The 22,792-nt window shown below is 44.3% G+C and overlaps 2 protein-coding genes across 7 annotated transcripts in view; one reads left to right on the forward strand and one right to left on the reverse strand.

Annotated features, from left to right (window-relative positions):
* On the reverse strand, positions 333 to 13,313 carry SMIM19 (small integral membrane protein 19). 4 transcript variants are annotated; one of them, XM_018041878.1, is made up of 4 exons: positions 13,227 to 13,313; positions 8,922 to 9,059; positions 7,288 to 7,412; positions 333 to 2,224 (listed from the first exon to the last, which is right to left on the reverse strand). In XM_018041878.1, exons 2-4 carry the CDS (start codon positions 9,053 to 9,055, stop codon positions 2,160 to 2,162), a joined length of 324 nt encoding a protein of 107 aa, XP_017897367.1. In that variant the 5' UTR covers positions 9,056 to 9,059; positions 13,227 to 13,313; the 3' UTR covers positions 333 to 2,159. The 4 variants fall into 4 exon arrangements, with proteins under 4 accessions (XP_017897367.1, XP_017897369.1, XP_017897368.1 ...); XM_018041880.1 differs by lacking the exon at positions 13,227 to 13,313 and adding an exon at positions 13,013 to 13,145; XM_018041879.1 differs by lacking the exon at positions 13,227 to 13,313 and adding an exon at positions 12,892 to 13,147 and having other exon boundaries at positions 337 to 2,224.
* The window catches only part of SLC20A2 (solute carrier family 20 member 2), a 110,241-nt gene continuing 100,725 nt past the window's right edge, over positions 13,277 to 22,792 (forward strand). The window contains exons 1-3 of one of the 3 annotated variants that reach the window (XM_018041867.1): positions 13,277 to 13,388; positions 17,494 to 17,978; positions 19,119 to 19,217. The gene's annotated coding sequence lies outside the window, so the exon portion shown is untranslated. Of the gene's footprint in view, positions 13,389 to 13,592; positions 17,979 to 19,118; positions 19,218 to 22,792 lie in introns of those variants that run through there. The other 2 variants (XM_018041866.1, XM_018041869.1) reach the window with 2 other exon arrangements.

Consider the following 22,792-nt stretch of genomic DNA (forward strand, 5'->3'; position numbering starts at 1 on the left):
GCTTCAGCATCAGTCCTTCCAATGAATATTCAGGACTGATCTCCTTTAGGATGGACTGGTTGGATCTCCTTGCAGTCCAAGGGACTCTTAAGAGTCTTCTCCAACACCACAGTTCAAATGCATCAATTCGTTGGCACTCAGCTTTCTTCTCAGTCCAACTCTCACATCCATACATGACTACTGGAAAAACCATAGCTTTGACTAGATAGACCTTTGTCAGCAAGGTAATGTCTCTGCTTTTTAATATGATGTCTAGATTGGTCATAGCTTTTCTTCCAAGGAACAAACATCTTTTAATTTCACGGCTAGTGACAAATAAAAAACCATTACCATCAATTGTGTCGTGATTTTCCTTTATTTAGGTACACAGTTTGTCCGAATCAGCTGACATAGCCAGTTTTCATAATTTGTCCAGGTTTGTGCCTCCATCAGTGACAGCATATGAACCACTCCCACCCGATTACATAAGAGCAAAGTTTAAGAGACTGCTCCCTCGTGGCTCTGCTCGCCCCAGGCTATAATTACCAGTTTACAATCCTTCACTCTACGTATTCATTCTGGGTACAGGTGGGGAATTCAAACTCATCTGTGGGTTAAGAAAGAATTATTCCATTTGCTCAACAATCCACCATGTAAAATATACACATTTTTGAATGACATAAATTTTAAAGTAAGTGCAATTTTCTTGAAATTATTTCATTTGGCCTAAACTTTTTCATTTAAAATTTATATTCTTGGGACTTCCCTGTTGGTTCAGTGGTTAAGACTTTGCCTTCCAATCCAAGGGGGGCAGGTCTGATCCCTGTTTAGGGAGCTAAGATCTCACATGTCTCTTGGCCAAAAAGCCAAAACACAAAAAACAGAAATAGTATTATAACAAATCCAATGAAGGCTTTTAAAATGATCCATCTCAAAAAAAAAAAAATCTTAAAAAACCCAATAAAATTTATATTCTTTACTTCATAATTGTAAAGGAAAAGGCAATAACATTTAAAATATTAACTCTAACTTTTAAAACTGCATTTGATTCAAAAACAAATTCTCTTTTTTAATATTTATTTGGCTGCTCTGGGTCTTAGCTGCAGCATTCAAGAGCTTTAGCTGTGGCACGTGGGATCCAGTGGCCTGACGGGGGATTGAACCCCAGGCTCCCTGCATTGGCAACATGAAGTCTTAGCCACGGCACCACCAGGGAAGTCCTGAAAACAAATTCTTGAACAGTTATACGGACAGTTAAATGTAACTGCTATTACCTCCAACCAGTTTTTCTTTAAATAAATATGAAAAACTGGGCAAAAACATTTCAGTGTTTTCAGCATGAACTCTTCAGCAGAAAAATGGTACAAGGTATGAGTCTACAGGGAAGCTTATTATGGTTAAAAAAAAAAAAAAAAAAGCTCAAGAAGCTAGACAGTTAAACATTTACAGTCATAAGATCCCAAAGCAAGTAGCTAGCACCTGTCAGAGGTGCCCAAGTATTCAGCAGCACGGCCCTGGCATGGCTGGAAGAAGACTCTTCTGGTGGAAGGACACACCTCGTGGGAACACAATGAAGGGGAACGAACTCCAGTCCCAGGAAACTTCCACAACTAGCAAGGGGGTGTGCATCAGGATTTCCCCGTGCAGAAAAGACAGTTTCCTGTGTGACTCCTGAAGAAACAAAGATGGCTAATTCAATCGGAGGTAACAACAGCCACAAGAACACAGGTTAGTTAGTCCCTTATCCATTACGACATTTATCCCACGACACAATCGAAGAGGAAATTCTTTCAATGATTTGATTTTTATTTTTTAATTTTGCGAAAAAGTCCAAAAGTGGCCTAGGCTCCAGACTCTTGCGCTTTTGCTCCCGACCGCATCCTGAAGGAGTGAAGGTCTTCACAAGGTAAGACTGCCACCTCTGGTAGCTGCATACCTTCCCAAACCCTCTTGTGTTCAGGCCTTTGGAGGCATTTTCAATTTGTGGAACAAATGATCTGGAGATGAAATTTTAAAAAGCGAAACCAAACACACCAGAAAACTGGGGGGAAAGTCACGAACAAAATGATTTTATGGAGACAGAACTTTAAAAAGACCCAAAAACGCTGGTCATGATTTAGTAGCAGGAGGAGACTGCACTCTTGAACAACAAGCATTTATGCCGCTGATTTTCTGAGATTTTATTCCAGCGAGAGCTGCACACTGTCAGCTTGGTTCTGTGGCTGCTGATAGTCATACTTCCTGGCTATTAGGAAATAAACAAAAGAAAAAACAAGGGAAAAAGGAGATACAATTAATAAAGTCACTAAATCATTATGAGCTCACATCATTAAATTACAGTCAAGTCATGATTCTCAGTAAAGAATTAGCTTAAACAATTTTTTTTCACTACAGGAAATTTATGATACTTTGTGATCCTCTAATTTCTCATCAGTGCTGATATCCATTGTTTATTATTATTGTTTTGTACATTGGCTTATTCAGAACACTAAAATACAGAGTGAGTGCATGCTCAGCCATTTCAGTCGTGTCCAATTCCTTGTGACCCTATGGACTGTAGCCCGCCAGGCTCCTCTGTCCATGGGATTCTCCAGGCAAGAACACTGGAGTGGGTTGCCATGCCCTCCTCTAGGGGATCTTCCTGATCCAGGGATCAAATCTGCGTCTCCCACATCTCCTGCCTTGGCAGGCTGGTTCTTTACCACTAGCACCATCTGGGAAGCCCAAAATACAGGGTAAACACTAACAAAGCTACTAAACTCAAACATTTTGTAATGTCCTCCTTTCTTATCCTCCATCTCCACCTCAAGATAAATGATCACTAATGCTTTTGCCACATCATAAGGAATTTGCCTATATATTAAATGACAAGCCTAAGACATTTACTGAACATTGTCATTAATATACACGAGAAGAAAAAACAGACTTGCAATTCTGTACCGTTTTTGTTTTTCTGAGAAATAACTGTTGAAGGTCTTAACCTGAAAACTAGAGAGTGGAGGGCCAAAGTCTTGTGAATGGTTTAGCTTTGAAGCTTTCAGTCTCCTCGTTAAGTTTTTACCAGCAAAGGAAGAAATACTATTTATTTATATACTCAGGGTGGATCCAGACTTTTGTGGCCTAAAGCTTATACAATTTGGGGGGTCCTTTTTAAGGAATCTGCCTGCAATGCAGGAGACCTCAGTTTGATTCCTGGGTCAGGAAGATCCCCTGGAGAAGAGATAGGCTACCCACTCCAGTATTCTTGGGCTTCCCGGGTAGCTCAGTTGGTAAAGAATCTGCCTGCAATGAGGAAGACCTGGATTTGATCCCTGGGTTGGGAAGATCCCCTGGAGAAGGGAACAGCTACCCACTTCAGTATTCTGGCCTGGAGAATTCCATGGACTGTATAGTCCATGAGATCACAGAGTCAGATACGACTGAGCGACTTTAACTTTCACTCTTTGAGGAAGAGAATTTTGTCTGCTTCTTTCTTGAACCTACAGACGAAATCAGGATTAGATATGTCATCAACACTAAGAATGATGCAATGTGATGGGACTCATGAAATGTGCAAACACTCACTATTTATAACAACGGCTTCCAATACATACACATCCTAATCTCTGTAATCAGTGAATATGTTGCCTTCTAGGGCAGAAGGGACTCTAAAGCTGTGATGAAGGATGTTGAGAGGGGGGATTATGTAATCACCTGGATTATTTGGCCCAACCTGATCCCAGGGGCCCTGAAAATCAGAGAACCTCTACTGGCTGAGTTCAGAGACAGACAGAGCTATAAAAATGCAAGTATGACCAGAAAGACGCAATGCCACTGGCTTTGAAGATGGGTGAATGAGGCCACAAAACAAGCAATGCGGTAGCTTCTAGAAGCTGGAAAAGGTAAAGAAACACACGCTCCCTCACAGCCTCCAGAAAGAAACAGAACTCTGCTGACACCGTGGTTTTAGCCTAGTGAAACTGCTGTGGGACTTTTAACCTATAATTGTAAGATTTGTGCTCTGTCAGCCACCAAATTTGTGGTAATAGAGCAACAGAAACTAACACACCTTACAAACACAGGCATTCAGACAAACTTCATTTTTATGCCATTTTCATTAAAGAAGAGAGAGCGGTACACTGGGTTTAAAATTGTATACGCTATGCCAGTGGATTTTTTTTTTTTTGATGCCAACTAACTTCTGGGGGTTTCTTGTTTGTTTCTGTATTTTGGCTGCGTTGCACGGCATTGCAGGATCTTAGATTCCCCCACCAGGGATCGAACTCTGGCTTTGCAGTGAAAGCACCGACTCCTAACCGCTAGGCCACCAGGGCACTCCCACTAACCTCTGTTTTGAGTAGGCATCAAGGAAAACCTAATCCTTTAATTTTCCATACAGAGCTTCTCGCTCTCTGTGTTTTTGTTTTTAATACTTAGGTTTTCTTGGGGATTTTTTTTTTGCGGTACAATACCAAAACACTGAAATTTGCATTTTCCCCATTTTTAAGTGGTTCGGGGGCAGAAGCTCCATTCACATTGCTGTGCCACCACCAGCAGCAACTGTCTGCCCACCACCCCACGCTGACCTCTCTCCTCCGCACACAGAAGCTCCCTGTCCCCTCCTCCCCCAGCTCCTGGTGAGGCCACCACTCTGTGTCTCTGGGAATTTGCTTCACAGAAGTGAAATCACACACTATTTGTTATTTTTGTGACTGGCTTCCTTCACTTCCTGATAGGAGTAATTTTGGAGCATAACGTCTTCGAGGTTCCTGCTTGTTGCAGCACCTGTCAGATTTCCTTCCCTTTAGAGGCTGAATGATCCCTGTGCACACACAGACCACAGGCTGTGGACCATTCAGGAGCCAAGGATGCTCCGGTTGTTCCCATCTTCTGGCTACTATGAATAATGCCGCTCTGCTAAATTCAGGTTTTCTTCTTATTCTGAGCTAGTAACACATGAATATGATACAAAATGCAGAAGGGACCCAAAGAGGAAACACTGAAAGTGCATCTTCCTCCCACCTGATAGCCCTGCAGCCCCTTTCCAGAGAGGAACTGCCGTCTATAGTTCTCAGGGTGAAATTTATTCTGAAGAATTTTTAGAAGTTCTACTTGTGTTAGAGAAATTATACATATATATATGTTTTTTTCTACTGTTCACCTGAAATTCCAGTCTCCTGAGAGAAACACTAGTAATATCTTTGCTGATCATTCTTTCTTGCTTCTTTTTATGCCCATGAGCATGCACGCATTCACATTTAAGATTTTACTGCAGACATCTTTCTTTTAAAAATACTGTCTTTTCTCCTTGAGTTCCACAGCGTCCCCATCAAGGTAATGAATGCTAATAATCTCATGTGTATCTTTCCAAGCTTTCCTCCAGGCTTGCATAATTATACAGAACATTTTTACAAACAATCCTATCAAAAAATGGGCAGAAGACTTAAACAGACATTTCTCCAAAAAAGACATAATATAAGGCCAACAAGCACATGAAAGGATGCTCAACGTCGCTAATTATTAGAGAAAGGCAAATCCAAACCACAAGGATCAGAATGGCCAGCATCAAAAAGTCTACAAATAATAATGTGGAGACAACATACCCTCCTACACTCTTGCTGGGAATGTAAACTGGTACAACCATTATGGAGAACCGGATGGATGCTCCTTACAAACTAAAGCTACCCCAATCCTGCAACCCCACTCTTGGACATATATCCAGAGAAAACTGGATATATGAACAGGTACGTGCACCCTAATGTCCATAGGTGCACTGTTTATAACAGCCAAGCCAAGTTCACTATTTATAATAGCCAAGACAATGAAGGCAATCTAAACGGCCATGTAAGCGAAGTCAGGGAAGGAAATATCACCGATACTGCTTATACGTGACATCTTAGAAAACAAAAGATACAAATGAACTTTTTTACGAAACAGAAATAGACCCACAGACATAAAGGAGTCGGGGAGAGATGAATTGGGAGGTTGGGATTAACATACACACACAACTGAATACAAAATGATGACTGACAATGACTTACTAAACAGCACAAGGAACTATACTCAATATTTCGTGGTGTTCTACAGGGAAAAACAAATCTGAAAAAGAATATATATATATATATTTAAATGTATAGCTGAATCACTGGGCCATATACATGTAAAGACAGGTGTAACACAACATTGTAACTCAACTATACGTCGATAAGAAAAATGAGATGGAACATTTTTACTACACACACATGTTGTAGTCATTCAGTGTTAAAGGAGTGGCACCCTAGCATATATACAATTACATCTTGCCCTTCCTCATTTAATGACACACCATGGAAGACACACCTCATTTTTTTAATGGTGGCATCAGAGGTTGTGGCTTGGATGTAACATTCACCCTGGCTCTGTGCCCTTTAACCTTTGTTTCTTCTCCACCACCTACACACTCAGTGTTCGGATTCACAGGATATGTTAATAACCTCTGGCCTGGAAGCTGCTCCTATACACACATAATGCGGCTGCAGTACGCGGTCATTTAATTGAAACTGAAGTGACTGCAAACTCTGTAAACACAAAACTCAAACCCAAACTAAAAGTAGCTTCAACTCAAAACCTCCCCTTAGCTGGATCCTCAAAGTGCTCGTGGCCACCTCAACGCCACTGCACATGAGGCAAGTCAGAGGAGGACCAGACAGAAGTCTCATCGACCAGCAAAACATCTAGTTTTTGCTGAATTTTCAAAAAATGTGATCACACAAACAGCTTGCTAGGGCTCCTTTCAGGGGGAGGGCTCCGCATGGGGGAAGGGTCCTGAAGCACTAACTTCATGCAAACCGGGTACTATGCTTCTATTATCAGCTATTTTTTAAAATTTAAAAAAAAATTTTTTTTCACTGAAGTATAGTTGATTTAAAATGTTGTGCTAGTTCCTGGAGTATATCAAAGTGATTCACATATACATACCTATTCTTTTCCATTAAGGTTTGTTACAGGATATTGAATATAATTCCCTGTGCCACCATCATTTATTTCTGATAACCTTTTAACACTAGACACAAATTTTTTAAAAAGTATGTATTAAACATGCTTGTGTATGTAACAAGGCTTCCTAGGTGGTGCAGTGGTAAACAATCTACCTGCCAAGCAGGAGACGAAGGTTCGATCCCAGGTCAGAAAGATCCCCTTGGAGAAGAAATGGCAACCCACTCCAGTATTCTTGTCCAGGAAACCTCAAGGACAGAGGAGCCTGGTGGGCCACAGTCCATGGGGTTGCAAAGAATCCGACAGGACTGAGCGACTAAGCAACGCGTATGTAATTAGGCAGCGTATACTTACAAATGGAGTACATTTCTAGTTGCTGTCTTAAACGAATCTTGCTTATTGTGTCATAGAAGTTGGGCTCTGACAGAGTTTCTGCTGGAGGTGGCAAACTGAATATCCTCATAATTTTCCTTTTATTCCTAAAACAGAAACGATGCAGAAAAGAGATTTGTATTCTCAGGTATACGACTGTAACACTCTTGTGATCGTAGTAACCAGAAGCTGCATTAAAAGCACATAAGCGGCCATGAGCCCCTCTTCAGTTTTGTCCCCATGAGATGCCACCTTGGCTCAAGTACTCTTTCTTTCACTGAAAGAAAGAAGTTGTACATGTATAGTCACACAGTTACAAGAAAGGAAGAGCAGTGACTGAATACACCCACTTCGTATACGACGTGTCTCTCCTCATTGCCACAAAAAAATGCCCTATTGTTTAGAAAAATGCACAGACAAAAAAAGTACGATTTTTTCCCTCCCTGTCATGTCATGCAAATAAGCTAATTTACTGGGGGTACTGAATAAACAGAATGTGAGCAGACCTTAATTCTGGGAAACAATGAATAAAACTGTTTCTTAAATAGATAGTATGGCCTTAGTGGGGTCATCTAGTTAAAATGAACAAGAGCCTGTCTATGCTTTTAAAACAGTGGGGTGGGGAGGAGGTGGCAGCTCTCTTTAGGGGACCGCTGTCACCTACCAGTGGCCCTGGGGTGATCCATGGGGACTCTTCTCGCCCCTCCCCCTAGCCTGGAGTCCAGGCCAGCCGCTCAGGGTTCACGGGGCTGTGAAGGGCGAGCCTGCATGTCCCACGGGTTGGGTGAATCTGAACTATTCCCAGGCCAGGCAGCAATTATTCTTGGATGACTAATTATCCCGGACTGTCTAATGCCTCTGACCTTGGTACAGGACGTCACAAAGCATGTGGCTATGAGCAGAAGCAACTCAATCTAACTACTGCTGTTCTTCCTCTTCAAAGCAACACCTCCCTCCCTTTTTGCTCACTGTTCTTAAAGGAGCCAGGGAGTGTGGAAAAGGATAGTCAAACTGTGCGACAGTGTCTGGAATGACAGCAGGAAGTATTTGTGGAGGATTTACACTAATGCGCCACTTCAGGGACACAAGGTTAAATAAAAGCCCCTGTTCTCGGGGGACTGAGTGTTTGCAGGATGGACAGACAAGAAATCAGACCATGCAACATCATTCACTAAGTTCTGGGACACACTCATGAGTAAGAAACAGAAGGGAAAGCTTGAAATGTGCGAGGACAAAAGTGCTGAACATGTAGGAGTTGGTGTTTGTGCATTTCAGGGATGTGGGCCAAAAATATGTGCTTGTCCGAGGGTGATGGTGAACTGGCTGAGTGATAACTCTGAGCTATATCAGAAGTGATAGAATGGGAGTACAGAGCAGCTGGCCTGGGAGCCGAGAGCTGCATTCACAGCCCGGCTCTCGGAGCAGCTGGGTTTTCCAAGCCAAGTCCTGGTGTCTGGTATTTGAGGACAGGGCCGAGGAGAGAGAGCTTTCACAGTAGGAACCAAAATGCTGGTGAAATCGTTTTTGTGCATTGAATTTAGATCAAACCAACCAACCTGCAAAACTTGTCAAAACTCAGGATCTTCTCATCAACCCTGAGAACCTCAAGCCTTTACCTCTTGGCATACATGAAGAGCCCGAAGCTGACGAGGATCACCACCAGGTACACGTTGGTGGCTTCATTCCAGGCCTCGTGGACGCTGTAGTCCATGGCCCCATCGTCCCCCATCACTCCGTAGCCCCCAGGCATGGGCCTGTAAGATAGTAAAGGGGGCAGGTTGATGGTGTGACGGCCGGACAAAGGTGGACAAACAGAGAGCCCACTGGCCAGCGGCAGCCCCTGCTTGTCTCCGTGTGGCCCAGGAGCCAAAAATGGTTTTACACTTCCAGTGAACACATTTTAAACGGTTGAGAGTACTACCAGCATCTTCCACTTTTGCCTCATAGCCCTCAAAGCCTCAAATATATACAATCTTGCCTGTTAAGATTTATAAAACAGAAAACAGCCTCACAGACTTAGAAAACAAACTTATGGTTACCAAAAGGGAAAGGGGAGGGGGTGGGGAGGGATAAATTAGGAGTTTGGGATTGATACATATGAACCACTTATATATCAAATAATCAACAAAGATCTACTGTGTAGCACTGGGAACTCTAATCAACATTGTAATAAACTATATTGGAAAACAACCTGAAAAACCATGGCTATATGTACACATATAACTGAGTCACTTTGCTGCATACCTGACGCTAACACAATATTGTAAACCACCAATCATACCCCAATATATTAACAAAATAAAAAATTAAGTTAAAAAAAGGCAAGAAAAAGTTGACCAACCCTGATCTAGATCACTAAGGCACGGAATGCATTTCTCCTTATTTCTGACTTTGAAACATCACAGCTCCTATATAAAAGTTCAAACTTGGAGATTAAAAAAATATTTCTAAAAGGATATGGGTTGAAATATCACTGCACATTTTCCAACCTGTAACTATTACCCGGGCAAATGCACCTGAATACTTAAGACACAGGCCCACACAGCTGGCTTGGACTCGTGACAGTGGCTTTGATGAGAGGCGCTGCCCAGGACCATGCTCTTCCACAGGCCCCCGACGCACCTGGAAAACGAAAGTCTGCAGCTTTATCTGTGCAGCCTTGGCCTCCTGGCCAAACGTGGTTGAAAGAAGCTATAAAAAGTCACTTTTTGCTATTTACACAGCTGTGACTTCTATTCAAGGAAGTGCATTCTTTGGACATTCCCACAGAGAATAAGAGAGATAACAGCAAGTGTATCAAGTAGCGAGGGGAAGAGTCCCGGTTTCTCACTTGCCGTTGGGAAGTTCATTGAATTGTTCCTTAAGGAGAAAGTTCTTCCCTTGTGTTAAATCTCAACTAAGTAAGTATAAATGATTTAATATGTGGAAGAAATTCAGAAGTGTTGTTTTAGACACTCTGTCAAAAGGAGAAAAACTGAACAAATGACAGGTGATAACTTACTGTAGTTTCTAGTGATAGTCATTTTCTAATACCAAGAAAAAGGGTATGTGGAATGTCTAAGAAGTCATTTTGCAATTTTTTCTAGACATCCTAAAATAGTGAAAGCATTGTAGAAATTCCTCCTGAAATATCTGTCCTATGAGCCTCCAGAATGTTTCTTAATGTAGATTTGTCTCAGTTAACAAGTGTACATTAAGGGCAGAGTCTGTTTCCTTTCTCACAGTTTGCCTCTGCATAAAATGAAATTTCCCCAGGGTCTGCTCCCAGGTCAGCTGGCATGTTGGCCCCTTTCTTACACCTGAAATCTCTATCAGAGGTCTGGGGACAGACTGTATTCATTTATAATAAAGGGAGTATTACTGAACGGCCATTTAACTTAAATTCTAGACACTGAGAGCAAGAGTAATGTCTCTGAAACATCTATGTGTGTCTGATGAAAATAAAGATTGGTCTTAGGAAAACCAGTCAGAGACTAATAAAAACAGAATTTAAATGATAAAATTTTATAGCTGCAAGATCTAAACATTACTAAATCATTCAACATACACAACTAGCTACTAAAGACTGGTGATGGATTTTTTTTTTTTAAGAGAGTGGGAGGTGCAGGGGGATTTGATGTTACTCACAGTTTCGATTCTTATGCCTTAAAACCGAACTCCAGAGTTTCTCTGAACGTAACATTATTCATAGTAAGTAATCAACTTACCTTAAAAGGGGAAACTTTTGGAAGATCGGAGACTATAACTGTCTTTATGGGCAAGGAATCTAGAATTTTTTTCTAGATTTTTGTTGGTGCCAAAATGTAAAATAACAATGACTGTTTCGGCTGTAAGAGATGACTAAAGAGTCTGCCTGCCAAAGCAGGGGACATGGGTTTGATCCCTGGTTCGGGCGGATCGCACATACCTCAGAGAAACTAAACCCTTGAGCCGGTGCTTTAGAGCCCAGGAACCACAACTGCTGAGCCCATTTGCTGCAGCTACAGAGAAGCCCCCACAATGAGAGGCCTGTGCACTTCAACTACAGAGTACCCGTCCCCCGCCTGTGCTCGCCACAGCTAAAGAAGAGACTGCGCAACAACGAGGACCCAGTACAGCCAAAAATAAATTAAATTATTTTAAAAAAAGAGAGAGAGGTGACTTTAGGTGTCTGATTTGAGATGCTGTGGAAGGCCTGGCATTACCATGCCGTCCCTGAGTGGGGTAGGTTTCAGGATTGGGAGTTAACAAGAAATTAGAGAAGGAACAAGGAATATACGTATCTATGGCTACTGAGACATTCTGTAGGTGTGTCTTTATCTGACACAGCTGTGAAAGGGTCTCCTACCTGTGTTCTAACACCTGACTGTTCTGAGCCAGGTTAATTCCTTGCTTCAGAGTTTCACAAAATTCTGTTCCTGCACCCCTCAATAAATGGTGTGTTCCTACAGAGCTGTCTTTCTCCTGCTACAAATCTGCCAGTCTCTCGTTATATTTGGAGAAGGATTCTAAAGTACTGCTGACCCCAAACGGTGAAATTTTACCAAGAGTTATACAACTTGATTGGTATGCAATGACATTATGCAGTAACACTACTGTTCTGGGGACATGCACTTGAGTTATTTTTAGTAGTGAAGCTGTTGTGAAAGATTTGCACCAGGGGTAGGCCTGTCCTGCCCATTCCTCCATCACCAATGGCATGACTCTGTAAGCCTGTCCAAAGTCACCATACAGACGACGGCTCCCTTGTGGCCTGAACTATGACCAGCCCCCTCCCAGCTCCCCACAGGCTAACCAAGTGTACACACGCAACCTCCCTCTTGAGGACAAAATGCCCAGGGGCATTAAAATGGTTCCTGCCTGGCAAATTAATCGATATTTCAGCAAGCTCACCGTGTGCTTAGATTGTCATGCAGGGCTTTTCTGAGAAAACGGAACCTTTCCCACATATTTTCCCTGTAAATCAATGCTTGATCAACTCCTTGCTGAAATAAATATCCAGAGATAAAGTTGGCAAAACGTGAACAACTAGGGATAGATTTCAGTTTGACAAACTTTTACGTAGAGGACTAAACCTCTTCTTGGGATCAAGTGACTGTATCATAAACTATATATACACATATATATATATATATTTTTTTCTCCTCTTTGGGGTTCCTGATACTACCTCTGGTGGTGGTGGTTTGATCGCTAAGTCGTGTCTGCCCTTTGCGACCCCATGGACTGGAGTCCACCAGGCTCCTCTGTCCATGGATTTCTCCAGACAAGATTGGAGTGGGTGGCCACGCCCTCCTCCAGGGGGATCTTAATTGAAGATCCCTTGTCATCACGTCTTAAATGTTACCAATTTCGCCTCTCACTTAAGAGCTTTGTTATTTCGAAACGAATCCAGATGAGAATCACTTAAACAGTTCCACGAGTTGCTCACACAACACTATCCACCACCACCACCGACTGGATTTTTTTCTCTCCATCCTCCGAAGCGCTCAAGGCTTGGGGCTGCGGGAGCGGAAGGGGACAAAGTCACGGGCCAACCGGCGGGCCGAGGAAGGGCAGTGGACATCTGCGGGCGCCCGTGCCGGGCAGCCCAGAGACTCGGTGACTCACCACCCGCGTGCTGGGTGCACTCGAGCTCCCACTTGGCCGGAGCCCCGGGGGTGACGGCGGCGGTGAGGGTGAGGGTTACACAACTCGCCCGGAGCCACCCCCCGGCGGGGGAGTCACGCACTTGCGCGCTCCCGGCCCGACCCAGACGTTCGAGGCGCGCTCTTCCCGGAAAGCAGAGCGGGGGGCGGACGGGGAAGCCCCGTCCCGGGGCTCTGGGGCGCGGAGCCGGCGGCTCGCTCCGGCCGGGCGCGGGCAGCGGGCCCGGGGGCGGCGCGGCGGGGCGGGGCGGGGCGGGGCGCGCGGCGGGGCGGGGCGCGGGGCGCGGGGCCACTCACGCGGCTCGCTCCGCCGGCGGCGCGCGGCCGGGCTGCTCCGCGGGGGCTCTCTGCGCCGCGCCGGCGGCCGGACGCGCGGACCCGGTTCCCGCGCGGACCGGACAGCGTCTGCTTCGTCACTTCCTGCCTGCCCGGCGGCTTCCGGAGGGAACGAGGAGCCAGGTCTTTCCCCCTCACCCACCCCGCCCCGCCCCGCACCCCTATCAGGGCGCGACCCGGGGAGACGCGGCGACGGCCCCGCGGCCGCCCTCGGGCGCGTGAGTGCGGCCCGGCTCCCCTCCCCGGCCTCACGGCGCCAGCTCCTCCCCGCGGCCCCCGGGCTCGGTGGCCTGCGTCCGGCCGCCCCGGCCTGGAGCCCACCTGCGTCCGGCCGCGCTGCGCCCGAGCGCGCGGGGCGAAGGGACGGGGGCTCCCGGGAGCCGTGGCGCCGGCCCGGCGTGCGAGGAGGGCGTGGTGCCTTGGCCGACCTGCCCGGGGTCGAGATTCAGCTTGGAAACGCGAAGATTTACCCCCTCCCTCCCCCCCCGGTTCGTGATGTGGGCGTAGGGTTACTTTTCGTATTGACTTAGGAAAGCACGTGCTCTCCAAACTGGCTTTTGCGCTTTCCCTGTCATCGTCAGTGATTCCCTGTCATCGTAAATGATGCGTGGCCGAAGCGACTGAAATGTTTTAAAAGCCGGATGCGCCCAGGATGATGTAGTCTTGTCAGTTTAAGTGGCTTTGGGGTATAATTTTGTGTGTGTGTAAGGACTTGCAAAAAAAATTCCGGCAAGAGATGTGTAATGAATTTATGCAGGATTTCAGCGTCAGTATTGAAGTAATCAGATTTCAGTGGTTGGCGCAGCCTCGCAAGTAAATGGCCCCTTAACCACGAGGTTGAGGTCTTAACTGTTCATTTTGAGCCAGTTCTCTAGGATCAGCTGACTGCTGATTATAATTCGCACTAGACGCCGTAGAGGTTGTGTCCTTAGTTGATAAGCAGAGATTAGAGCTAACATTTAACATTCTACCCCGTAGCAAGTTTTCTCTGCTTCTTTTCGGATCATTCTGTTCAAATTAAACTCACCTCTGTCTAGATGAATAGCATTGTTTGGTCTTTATTTCTAGTAGTAACACGTATTAGCTTATATACATTATGTATACATAATCATGCTCTACAACTGTTTAGTATGATTACAAAGTTGGAAAATTAGGAACAGTAATACTGGGCAATGTTGAGTAGTGGTTGTTTGCCAGACTTGTTTCAAATCATCTACACGCTTTATCTCATTTAATCTTTGGGATAACTTTTTGCATAAACATAGGTTACTCTTAAATACTTGAGTACACGAGTTGGATTTGAATGTGTCCAAATGGTGAATATATATTAATTGCTTCTCTTTCTGTTTTTGTAAAACAAGGGTGTTGGCAATATAAAATGACTGAGTAAATGTGTTTTTCAAGTTGGAAGATGGCTTTTCAATTGCCTGAAATTGCAATTAGTCCCTTTATTGGAGTATTCAGTAGTTTCCAAAGCCCTGTGTCTTTTTTATCAAAGTTCTCGTTACATGGCATTGTCACTCAATCAACAGGCTGTGCTTGGACGTTCAGAAAAAGTAAATGTTGGAAAGCCTTAATTGCCCCTGGTAAAAGGTCTCCTCTTAACCTGTTTAGTCTCTTAGTGACATTCCTAATTAAGGGGTTAACAAATGACATACAGGAAGGGTGATTTTCCAGTACCAGTCCAAGGGAGTAAAAAACAGTGGGTTGACTGTTACTTTGTTGAGTCTAACTTTCATGGGTACACGAAGGTTAAGAATGTTCTGTAACCTATGTTGTAGGGGTTCTTACCTCATATTTCAGTTTGCCTTTGAATGTCTTAAACATATTCGAGTCCAGTACTTTGTGCATTAAGAAATTTTTGACTGGATTTAATTGAGTAGTTTGGACATCCTTAAGTTTTTTCTGGGTCTTCCCTGGCCGTCTAGTGGTTAAGATGGTACTTCCCCTGCAGGGGGCGTGGTTTCCATTGCTGGGCCGGCAAGTTGCACAGGGCAAAACCAAAAAAAAAGAAGAAAAGTTTATTCTGTTTCCAGGGGCGATGGTGGGATCCAGCAGTGTGCATCCTATGAGAGTAGAAGTGGTTGAAAGGCCTGCGGAGGATGAGGGAAGTGCTCAGAAACGTGTCTCATTTGTGATGAGAGCGTGTTGGACTTGACCCATCTTTGTATAGTGGTCCGCCATCAGTAAGGGATTGCTTTTGCCAGTTGATATTTATAAGAGGTTCCTTTACCCGAAGGCATCCTCTTCCGGGAGGAGATGAGTGGAGGTTTGTCATCAGTGGAAGGCTGTAGAAGACAAAGATGCAAGTGTTAATCCTTCCGCCCATCGTGACTAACTGATTCCTGCCACCACATGCATCTTCAGGCACTTCCCTGGGAGATATTTGATGTCTGTGGGCAGGCCCTAGTAGAAGAGGGAAGGAAGGGAAAGAGTGGGAGGAGACAGCACAGGGCTTTATGCACGGGCTTTCATTTGGGCCTCCATAGCCTCTGAAAACCTTTCCAATAATACTGACTGTGTGTGTCTGTAAACCTCGTATATGTTATTTGTGTTCAGAAATAATAGAGAATGTCTCTTTAATGTGCTTCATAAACAGTGGAGCATATTGAGAATACAGAACAGGGAAAGTTGTTAACTTCTGTATGTTTGCCATTGTTGGAAGCTGGAGCGGCGGTAACGCCAGCCTTGGCTCCTGTCTGTGAGGCATTGAAGCGGTGTTGTGTTCCATCCGAGAGGAGAACACCCCTTCCTCCTTCCTTTAGAACTCAGCTGTCACGAGGAGTGAGTGCCCTTTTACGCCCTGCGGTGCTGGGGCTTCTTCTAGGTCCTTCGTGGCCATATCTCGGCCTGCGGAAGGTGTGCAGTGAATGTGGGATGACCAGGTATGCTGGAATCCGCTCTCTGTGCCCGCCTCTTGTGGAAGTCCCGCTCGCCTCCAGGGGCAGGGAGGGCCACTGCAGGCTCGCCCTCTCCAGGGCCCCAGCTCACGAGGAGCCCTTGGCATTCAACCCTTTATGGCTTTATATTGTTACAGCGGGAGTGTTTCCCTTTGTTTTGTTTCCCCACCCAAAACACAGGCTGCTCGAGGGCAGGGAATACATGTTTGTACAGGTCTGTGTTTGAGAACCTCCTCATTCATCCGGTATAATAATCTATACTGAGTAGGTTCATTTTTACCTCTTAAGTGACTAGTAGGTGCCATGGGGGAGCATCAGAAATACTCAAGATGTGGTCCCAGGCCTCAAGTGAGTAGTATCTTATTTGGGCAAACATTGTGTACACGTGTGGAACAGTAGAAGAATTTGGAGTTACATAAAGCAAATAATCGGAGAAGGCGATGGCACCCCACTCCGGTACTCTTGCCTGGAAAATCCCGTGGATGGAGGAGCCTGGTAGGGTGCAGTCCATGGAGCGACTTCCCTTTCACTTTTCACTTTCATGCATTGGAGAAGGAAATGGCAACCCACTCCAGTGTTCTTGCCTGGAGAATCCCAGGGACGGGGGAGCCTGGTGGGCTGCCATCTATGGGGCTGCACAGAGTTGAACACGACTGAAATGACTTAGTAGCAGCAGCAAAGCAAATAATAATAGCTACTATCAGTGGAGTGCTTAGACTGTGCTTTTGCATCTAGATTTATTTGACTCTCAAAACAATCCTGTTATCCCGTTATAGCCCCACTTTTTACATGGAGAAACTGAGGCATAAAGAGATTCAGCCACGTGCCTGAGATCATGATGCAAGCAGTAGGCTAGCGAGACGGGATGTGAACCCCAGGCAGCCTGGCTCTGGAATCAGTGTGGATTCTCCCCAGAGCTTTACTTTATCAAAGATAGGAGAGAGAGCTAGAACTTGACCCTAGTTTCTCAGCTGTACAAACTCTTTTACAGTTTCAAAGTGGCATTCACAGTGGCAGTGACTCTCAGCTGCAGAAGCAATGCCAGATTTTCCAGGCAGAAGAGGTTGATAATGAAATGGTTGAGGGGACTCTCTCTTTTGATATGACTGAAAGCACCAAGAAGAGAAACCGAATTTTGCGTTTCAAAGCTGAGTGCGGAGTAGGACTCTCGCGTAGTAGACTCTTGTTGAATTCTAGGACAGTGATTCACAAGGACAAAGGGCCGTGACTGTTTAGGATACTAATTCAGTGTCTGCTCATGTCAAATAAAACAGTACTGAATGAGCTTGTTACTACCATTCTTTTTAAAAACACTTTTAAACCCCTAGGGAATGTAACTTCCCAGGATGGGAGTGTCACGGAAGGCTTCTGGCGCCCATCTGTCCAGTTGCCTGGTCCTTACATGAAATCTTGACCCACTTCTTCAGCTTGTCTTGGACAATCGAGCACACTCTTGGGGCCCGGAGGCCTCTTCCAACCAAGTCGTATTTCTCTGGTGGAAAAAAAAAGAGTAAAACAGCACTGTTGGTTTGGTGTGAGACCTGGAGGGAGGTCACTCAGAAGCCACGTGGACCTGGATGAGGGCTGGCAAACAGAGCCCAGCAAGATAAAGGAAAACGGTATTCTTCGAAAGCCCAGTTTTGTGTCCCTTTAGTTGGGAGACGACAGTGTTATCCTGTGGGTGTTGGGCGCCGACAGAGTCCACTGAACCCACATGACCCCGCCGATAGGGAGCACCGCCATTGGCCCTGGAGTCCGAGAAGGAGGTGCCCTGGAGCAGGCCTGGGCCTGGGCCTGGTTAGCAGCTCTGCAGGTACGTGTTCTGGGGGACACATCGCTTCTGCTGGGGGGGTCGGGGGACAGCCTTGTAATTTCAGTAAGAAATGGCACGGTGCTGCTGTCCTTTTAACGTCAGCTTATATTCTGGGATGGCCTGTCAGCGAACGTTCTCGGCCGTGAATGTTCCCCGCAGTTGTGTTCTAATTAAGTTTCCAAGGCTACAGCTGGGGCTAAAAGAATCTACATGGAAGTGTTGTTATCCAACTGGCACGTTAGCCTCTGTCTTAGTTTCGGCCTCTTCTCTGAATGGGGGATTTTTAGAGAAAGAGACGATGATGCAGTGGTTCATCTGTCTTAAACCTGTCCAGCTGGGGTAATGGTGTCCCTCCTGCCCAGTTTTACGACTCTCAGGGTGGTAGAGCGGCACCCTGACCGGTATGGCGGTGGTTTAAGCACGAGTGTAGACAGAACGACCCAGGGCTCTTTATACAGTGACAGTCACAGATGCCTCCACCTAATCCAGAGATTAGAGCTCTTTAGAGCCACAGCTGGAGGAGCAGCTGTATTTTAAGTCTCCCTCAGGTGATCCTGGTACCCATCATTGGAAGAACAAGCCCTGTATTTTATAGATGAGAGAATCAGGGCAAAGTTAAATGGCTTGCCTACAGCTGGCTCAGTGGTTTCAAGATTTTATCACCAGATAGTGTGCAATTTCAGAGTTTTATGGCTGGAAGAAATTTTCCAGGGCATCAATTCTGTAACTCACTTTATGGCTCCATATAAATCACACTTGTTCATACCATTTCCAAGTCAGATATGAACACAGAGAAATAATGTTTTCTCAAAGCCCGTCTTCTGTCCTGGCCAAGGTAAAGATCAAAATGTCAGTCACCAAAATTTCTTTATGATTTTAATGGATACTTTTTGCTAATTTCAGGAACAGCAAGTTATTTGCAGTATTTTTTATTATGTAACCTGTGATGCCCTGTAACATTTTTTTTTGGAAACTATAGAATATTTAAAACTGAAGTGAAAGATTGAAATTTTTTATGAGTTACTTATTGTTCAGTCTTAGCGAGAATTTTCACTACTTTATTAGAGTTTCTTTTGTTTTGGAAATCTGGTTGATTTTTAACTTTTGTTTGTTTGTTTGTTTGTTTTCTTTTCTTTTCAGGGCATCTTACCTTGGAAGCATCACAGTTTGGCTTCCACGTCTTCTCTGAGCTTAGAGAATCCTTTTCTCACCATGCCGTCAGTAGGGACAAAGAACCAGGTTGGTTCCTTCAAGACGTGTCCCAGTGCTTTGGAACAGCAGCCGTTCCCAGAAGTAAATAATCATGGCAGATGCCTGTGAATAGACCATAGGGCCAAGTGACCGATATAATATTCATGGAAGAATGGTTAAAAAAAAAAACTGAAGAAAAGGCAAATTTCAAGAAGCAACCTAATGCCATTTAGGATTTTTGAGCAGCTGAAAGAAGATAGTTCTGCAAATATGAAGTGGCACGACTCATAAGTGTCTTACATGGTCTTTGTTAACCCATTGCTTTAGTTTGTACTGTTTGAGTTATTTTTTCCTCTACTGCTAAAGCTGGTAGTCTGCTTACAATCAGAGTTTCCTTCTGTGTGGATAGGATAGTAGTTGATATAATAGGGGAAATGGGATCTTGTATAGGATGCTGGCCCCAAACACTGACTTTCACCGAAGAATTCCTCGAAGTGCTGAATATCGAGGAATTGCTTCTTAGTGATTGTTCAGAACTCTGTGACTTCAGGTTCATTTCCTTTATCTTCCTCCAGCCTCTGTGTGTGCCTGCTTTTTTCTTGCATGGATTTTTTGAAAAATCCGATGACTGTATTTTTTCAAGTTAAAAATAAGAATTATGTGAATCATAGCTTCACAAAGAGACTTTCTTAGGATCAAGAGTAGAGTAATTGTCATTCTTTTTCAGAATGGCTCTTTTTTTTTTTTTTTTTTTTTTTTTTACTGTTTTTATGTTCTTATTCGGTCTTTTGTTTTCTTCCTCTATTTTCTAGAGGGAAATGAAGCATGATCACTATGTTCTGTTTTTAGTTATGGAGGAGCCCAGATGCAGAATTTACAGGAAATTTACATGTTTTCCCCATTATTGTCCTAACCTTGTTTTAAGCTTCCATCAGACTTCTTTTTAGCAATATTGATGTAAAGGCCACGTTCTTACTCTGCCCTTTCTTTTTTAGGGCGATAGTAAGAATCAGGGATTTCTCCAAACACTGATAAGCCCAAAAAGAGAAAAAATGAGAGAGGAAGATTTTGTGATTAACAAATGAAGCAGTTGATCATTAAGGTCATTGATGTGTGTGTACACATGGTCAGTGTGAAAATCAGTGTGTGGGTTAGAGCTAAGATGGTTAACAGACATGAGTAAATGGTACTGTTTTCAGCTCTTCTAACTTTTGCCAAGTCAGTTGACCTCATCAATACTTTTTCTTCTCTGGAGACTGTGGAAACCATTGTTCTTAATCAGGTTTTATCGAACAGAGAAACAAAACAAAACAGGTTTTAAAATTTAATAAAGCAAAATTCCTGAAACCATTTGTCTTTTTTTTTTTTCCCAATATTTCCTTTCACAGAGGCTTCTTTTACCTCACTCCTCCTTTTGCCTTTCTGCCCTACCTAGTCATCGCCTGGTCTCACTGTAGCATTTATTTCTCATCTGTCCAGAATTTCTTGTTTGGTGTCTTTCCTTCCTGCCTTTTTCTATGACTCAGCCTCCCATCGAGAATGCTTTCTGTTCTCTTTAGCCTTATATCCTTGGGCGTACCCCTTTCTAGCCAGCCCCTCCGGCCTTTTCTGGTTATCTCTTGTGGGTCCCCGTTGCCCTCCTTGCCCCGCTGGTTTCTGCCGCCTCCCCTTGGGTGATGGCCCCTCCCCCTTGTCCCTTCTGTCTGTAGGGCTCCCTGGTCTGCCATGGGTTTCGTCGAGCTCTGATTCCTGCTCAGCACACTGCATTTGTGTTGTTTCCATCCTATGCCTTTTGTACATTTGCTCCATGAGCCTTTCTCTATTTTCCTTGTCCCTGGGTGGCAGGCATTACTAGATGAATTTGTTGTCTGTATTTGCATGGAACCCACGTCCTTGCTGTGTATTTCCTGGGTAGCCAGGATGAATCAGTTATTATTAACTTTTCTTGGAACATTGAGCTTCCTGTGTTTTCTGCTTCTAAGAATTAGATTGGTATTCTAGAAGACTAAGCTTACTCCAAAGAGAGGGTAATCATACGATGCTGGCATTTTTAACTTTATTCAAGAGTTCTTGCCATTTCAATTCACTGCCTTGCCTTGAAAGAGTAAAGACAGGCATTCAAAGCAGGTTTGGGGGGTAGGAGTGGGTGGAAAATGAGAAGAGAAAGGTAAATACCACAAAAGGACACATAGTCAATTTCTAGAACTAGAATGAAGACTAAAACCACAAACCGCAGACACTTAAGATTTATTAGGTAAAAGGTCCCCTTTAAAAAGTATCAGTAATTCTGTGAACGAATGTTAATACAAGGTCATTTTTTTTTAATACTTTCAAGTTCTAAGACTTGAATAACAAACTTAATCTTGTCAATATTTTATTTTGAGAGACTTGATGTCTCCTGAAGTATTAACCTGTGTCATTTTGTAACAGTCTCAAGGTGTCATTAATAACCAACCCTGTTAGCTTCTTGCCTGGGAAAGCGTATAAGTTGTATACGTTTGCCCCTTTGGACTCTGGAGTCCTGATGAAAAGGTAGCTTTTTAGCAAAATATTACGCCGCTGATGATTTACCTTGTCATATTTTTCCTTCATTCTTGCGTGTGTTATGAGTGTGGTGCTGTGTGTATAAACTACTGGAAGTAGACTAATGTGAGTACAGATGCCGCTTTATTAACCGTAAAAAAGGAAAACCCTGTAAAGCACACAGTGTCAGTTGCACAGTCGTCTCTGACTTTGCGATCCCCTGAACTGTAGCCCAGCAGGCTCCTCTGTCCATGGAATTCTCCAGGCAAGAACACTGAAGTGAGTGGCCTTTCCCTTCTCTAGGGGACCTCCCCGACCCAGGGATTGAATCTGGGTCTCCTACATTGCAGGCAGATTCTTTACTGTCCTAGCCACCAGTGAAGCTCATAAAATGTAGTATCTAAATACTCCTTTCAAGAACCACCCGACTAATGGAGCTGATCATACTGAATCTTCTTTCTGCCAGGGCCTGCCCTCATTCTGCTGGTGGTTGTCAGGTATCTTGGAGCTGATTCTGTCATGTTCACCACTTGTGAGCAGTTAGTAAGAGCAACGTCAGAACCACTGTTAGGTACTAAATGTGTGCTGGCATGTCGAGTGCAGCACTGTGGTCTGAGGTTCCAGGGATGGGCAAGGTGTGGGCTCTTCTCTCCAGAAGCTCGTCACTGAGTAGGGAATTGTTGATGAGCGAACGATAGCAACACAGTGGGGCAAATGCAAAAATATATTTACATAAGCAGCTGCCATCACAGGAACAGATTAATTGGGAGAGTCAGAAAGTATAAGTCAGAAACCTCAGAATGTCAGATACAGTGTGTAGATAATGGGTGTGTGTGTTGTGATTATACAGTCATCGGCAGTCCCTCCCTTATTACCTGTGTGAATCGGACAGCTTCCTTAAAGCTCTCAGACACAGTCTTTCGCTTACAAATAGTGAAAATCGTCTAGTAATCTTGCACGGGTTAAAGGAGGTAATATGTATAAGGGGCCATATGGTTCCTTATTGGGCTTCCCAGGTAGCTCTAAAGGATGGTCCCTTACTCAATTATTGTTTAAAATATGGCGAACACAACACCTGGTAGAGAACATGGGAGATGAGT

The sequence above is a fragment of the Capra hircus genome, chromosome 27 (assembly GCF_001704415.2).
Source record: "Capra hircus breed San Clemente chromosome 27, ASM170441v1, whole genome shotgun sequence".
NCBI classification, from domain to species: Eukaryota; Metazoa; Chordata; class Mammalia; order Artiodactyla; family Bovidae; genus Capra; species Capra hircus.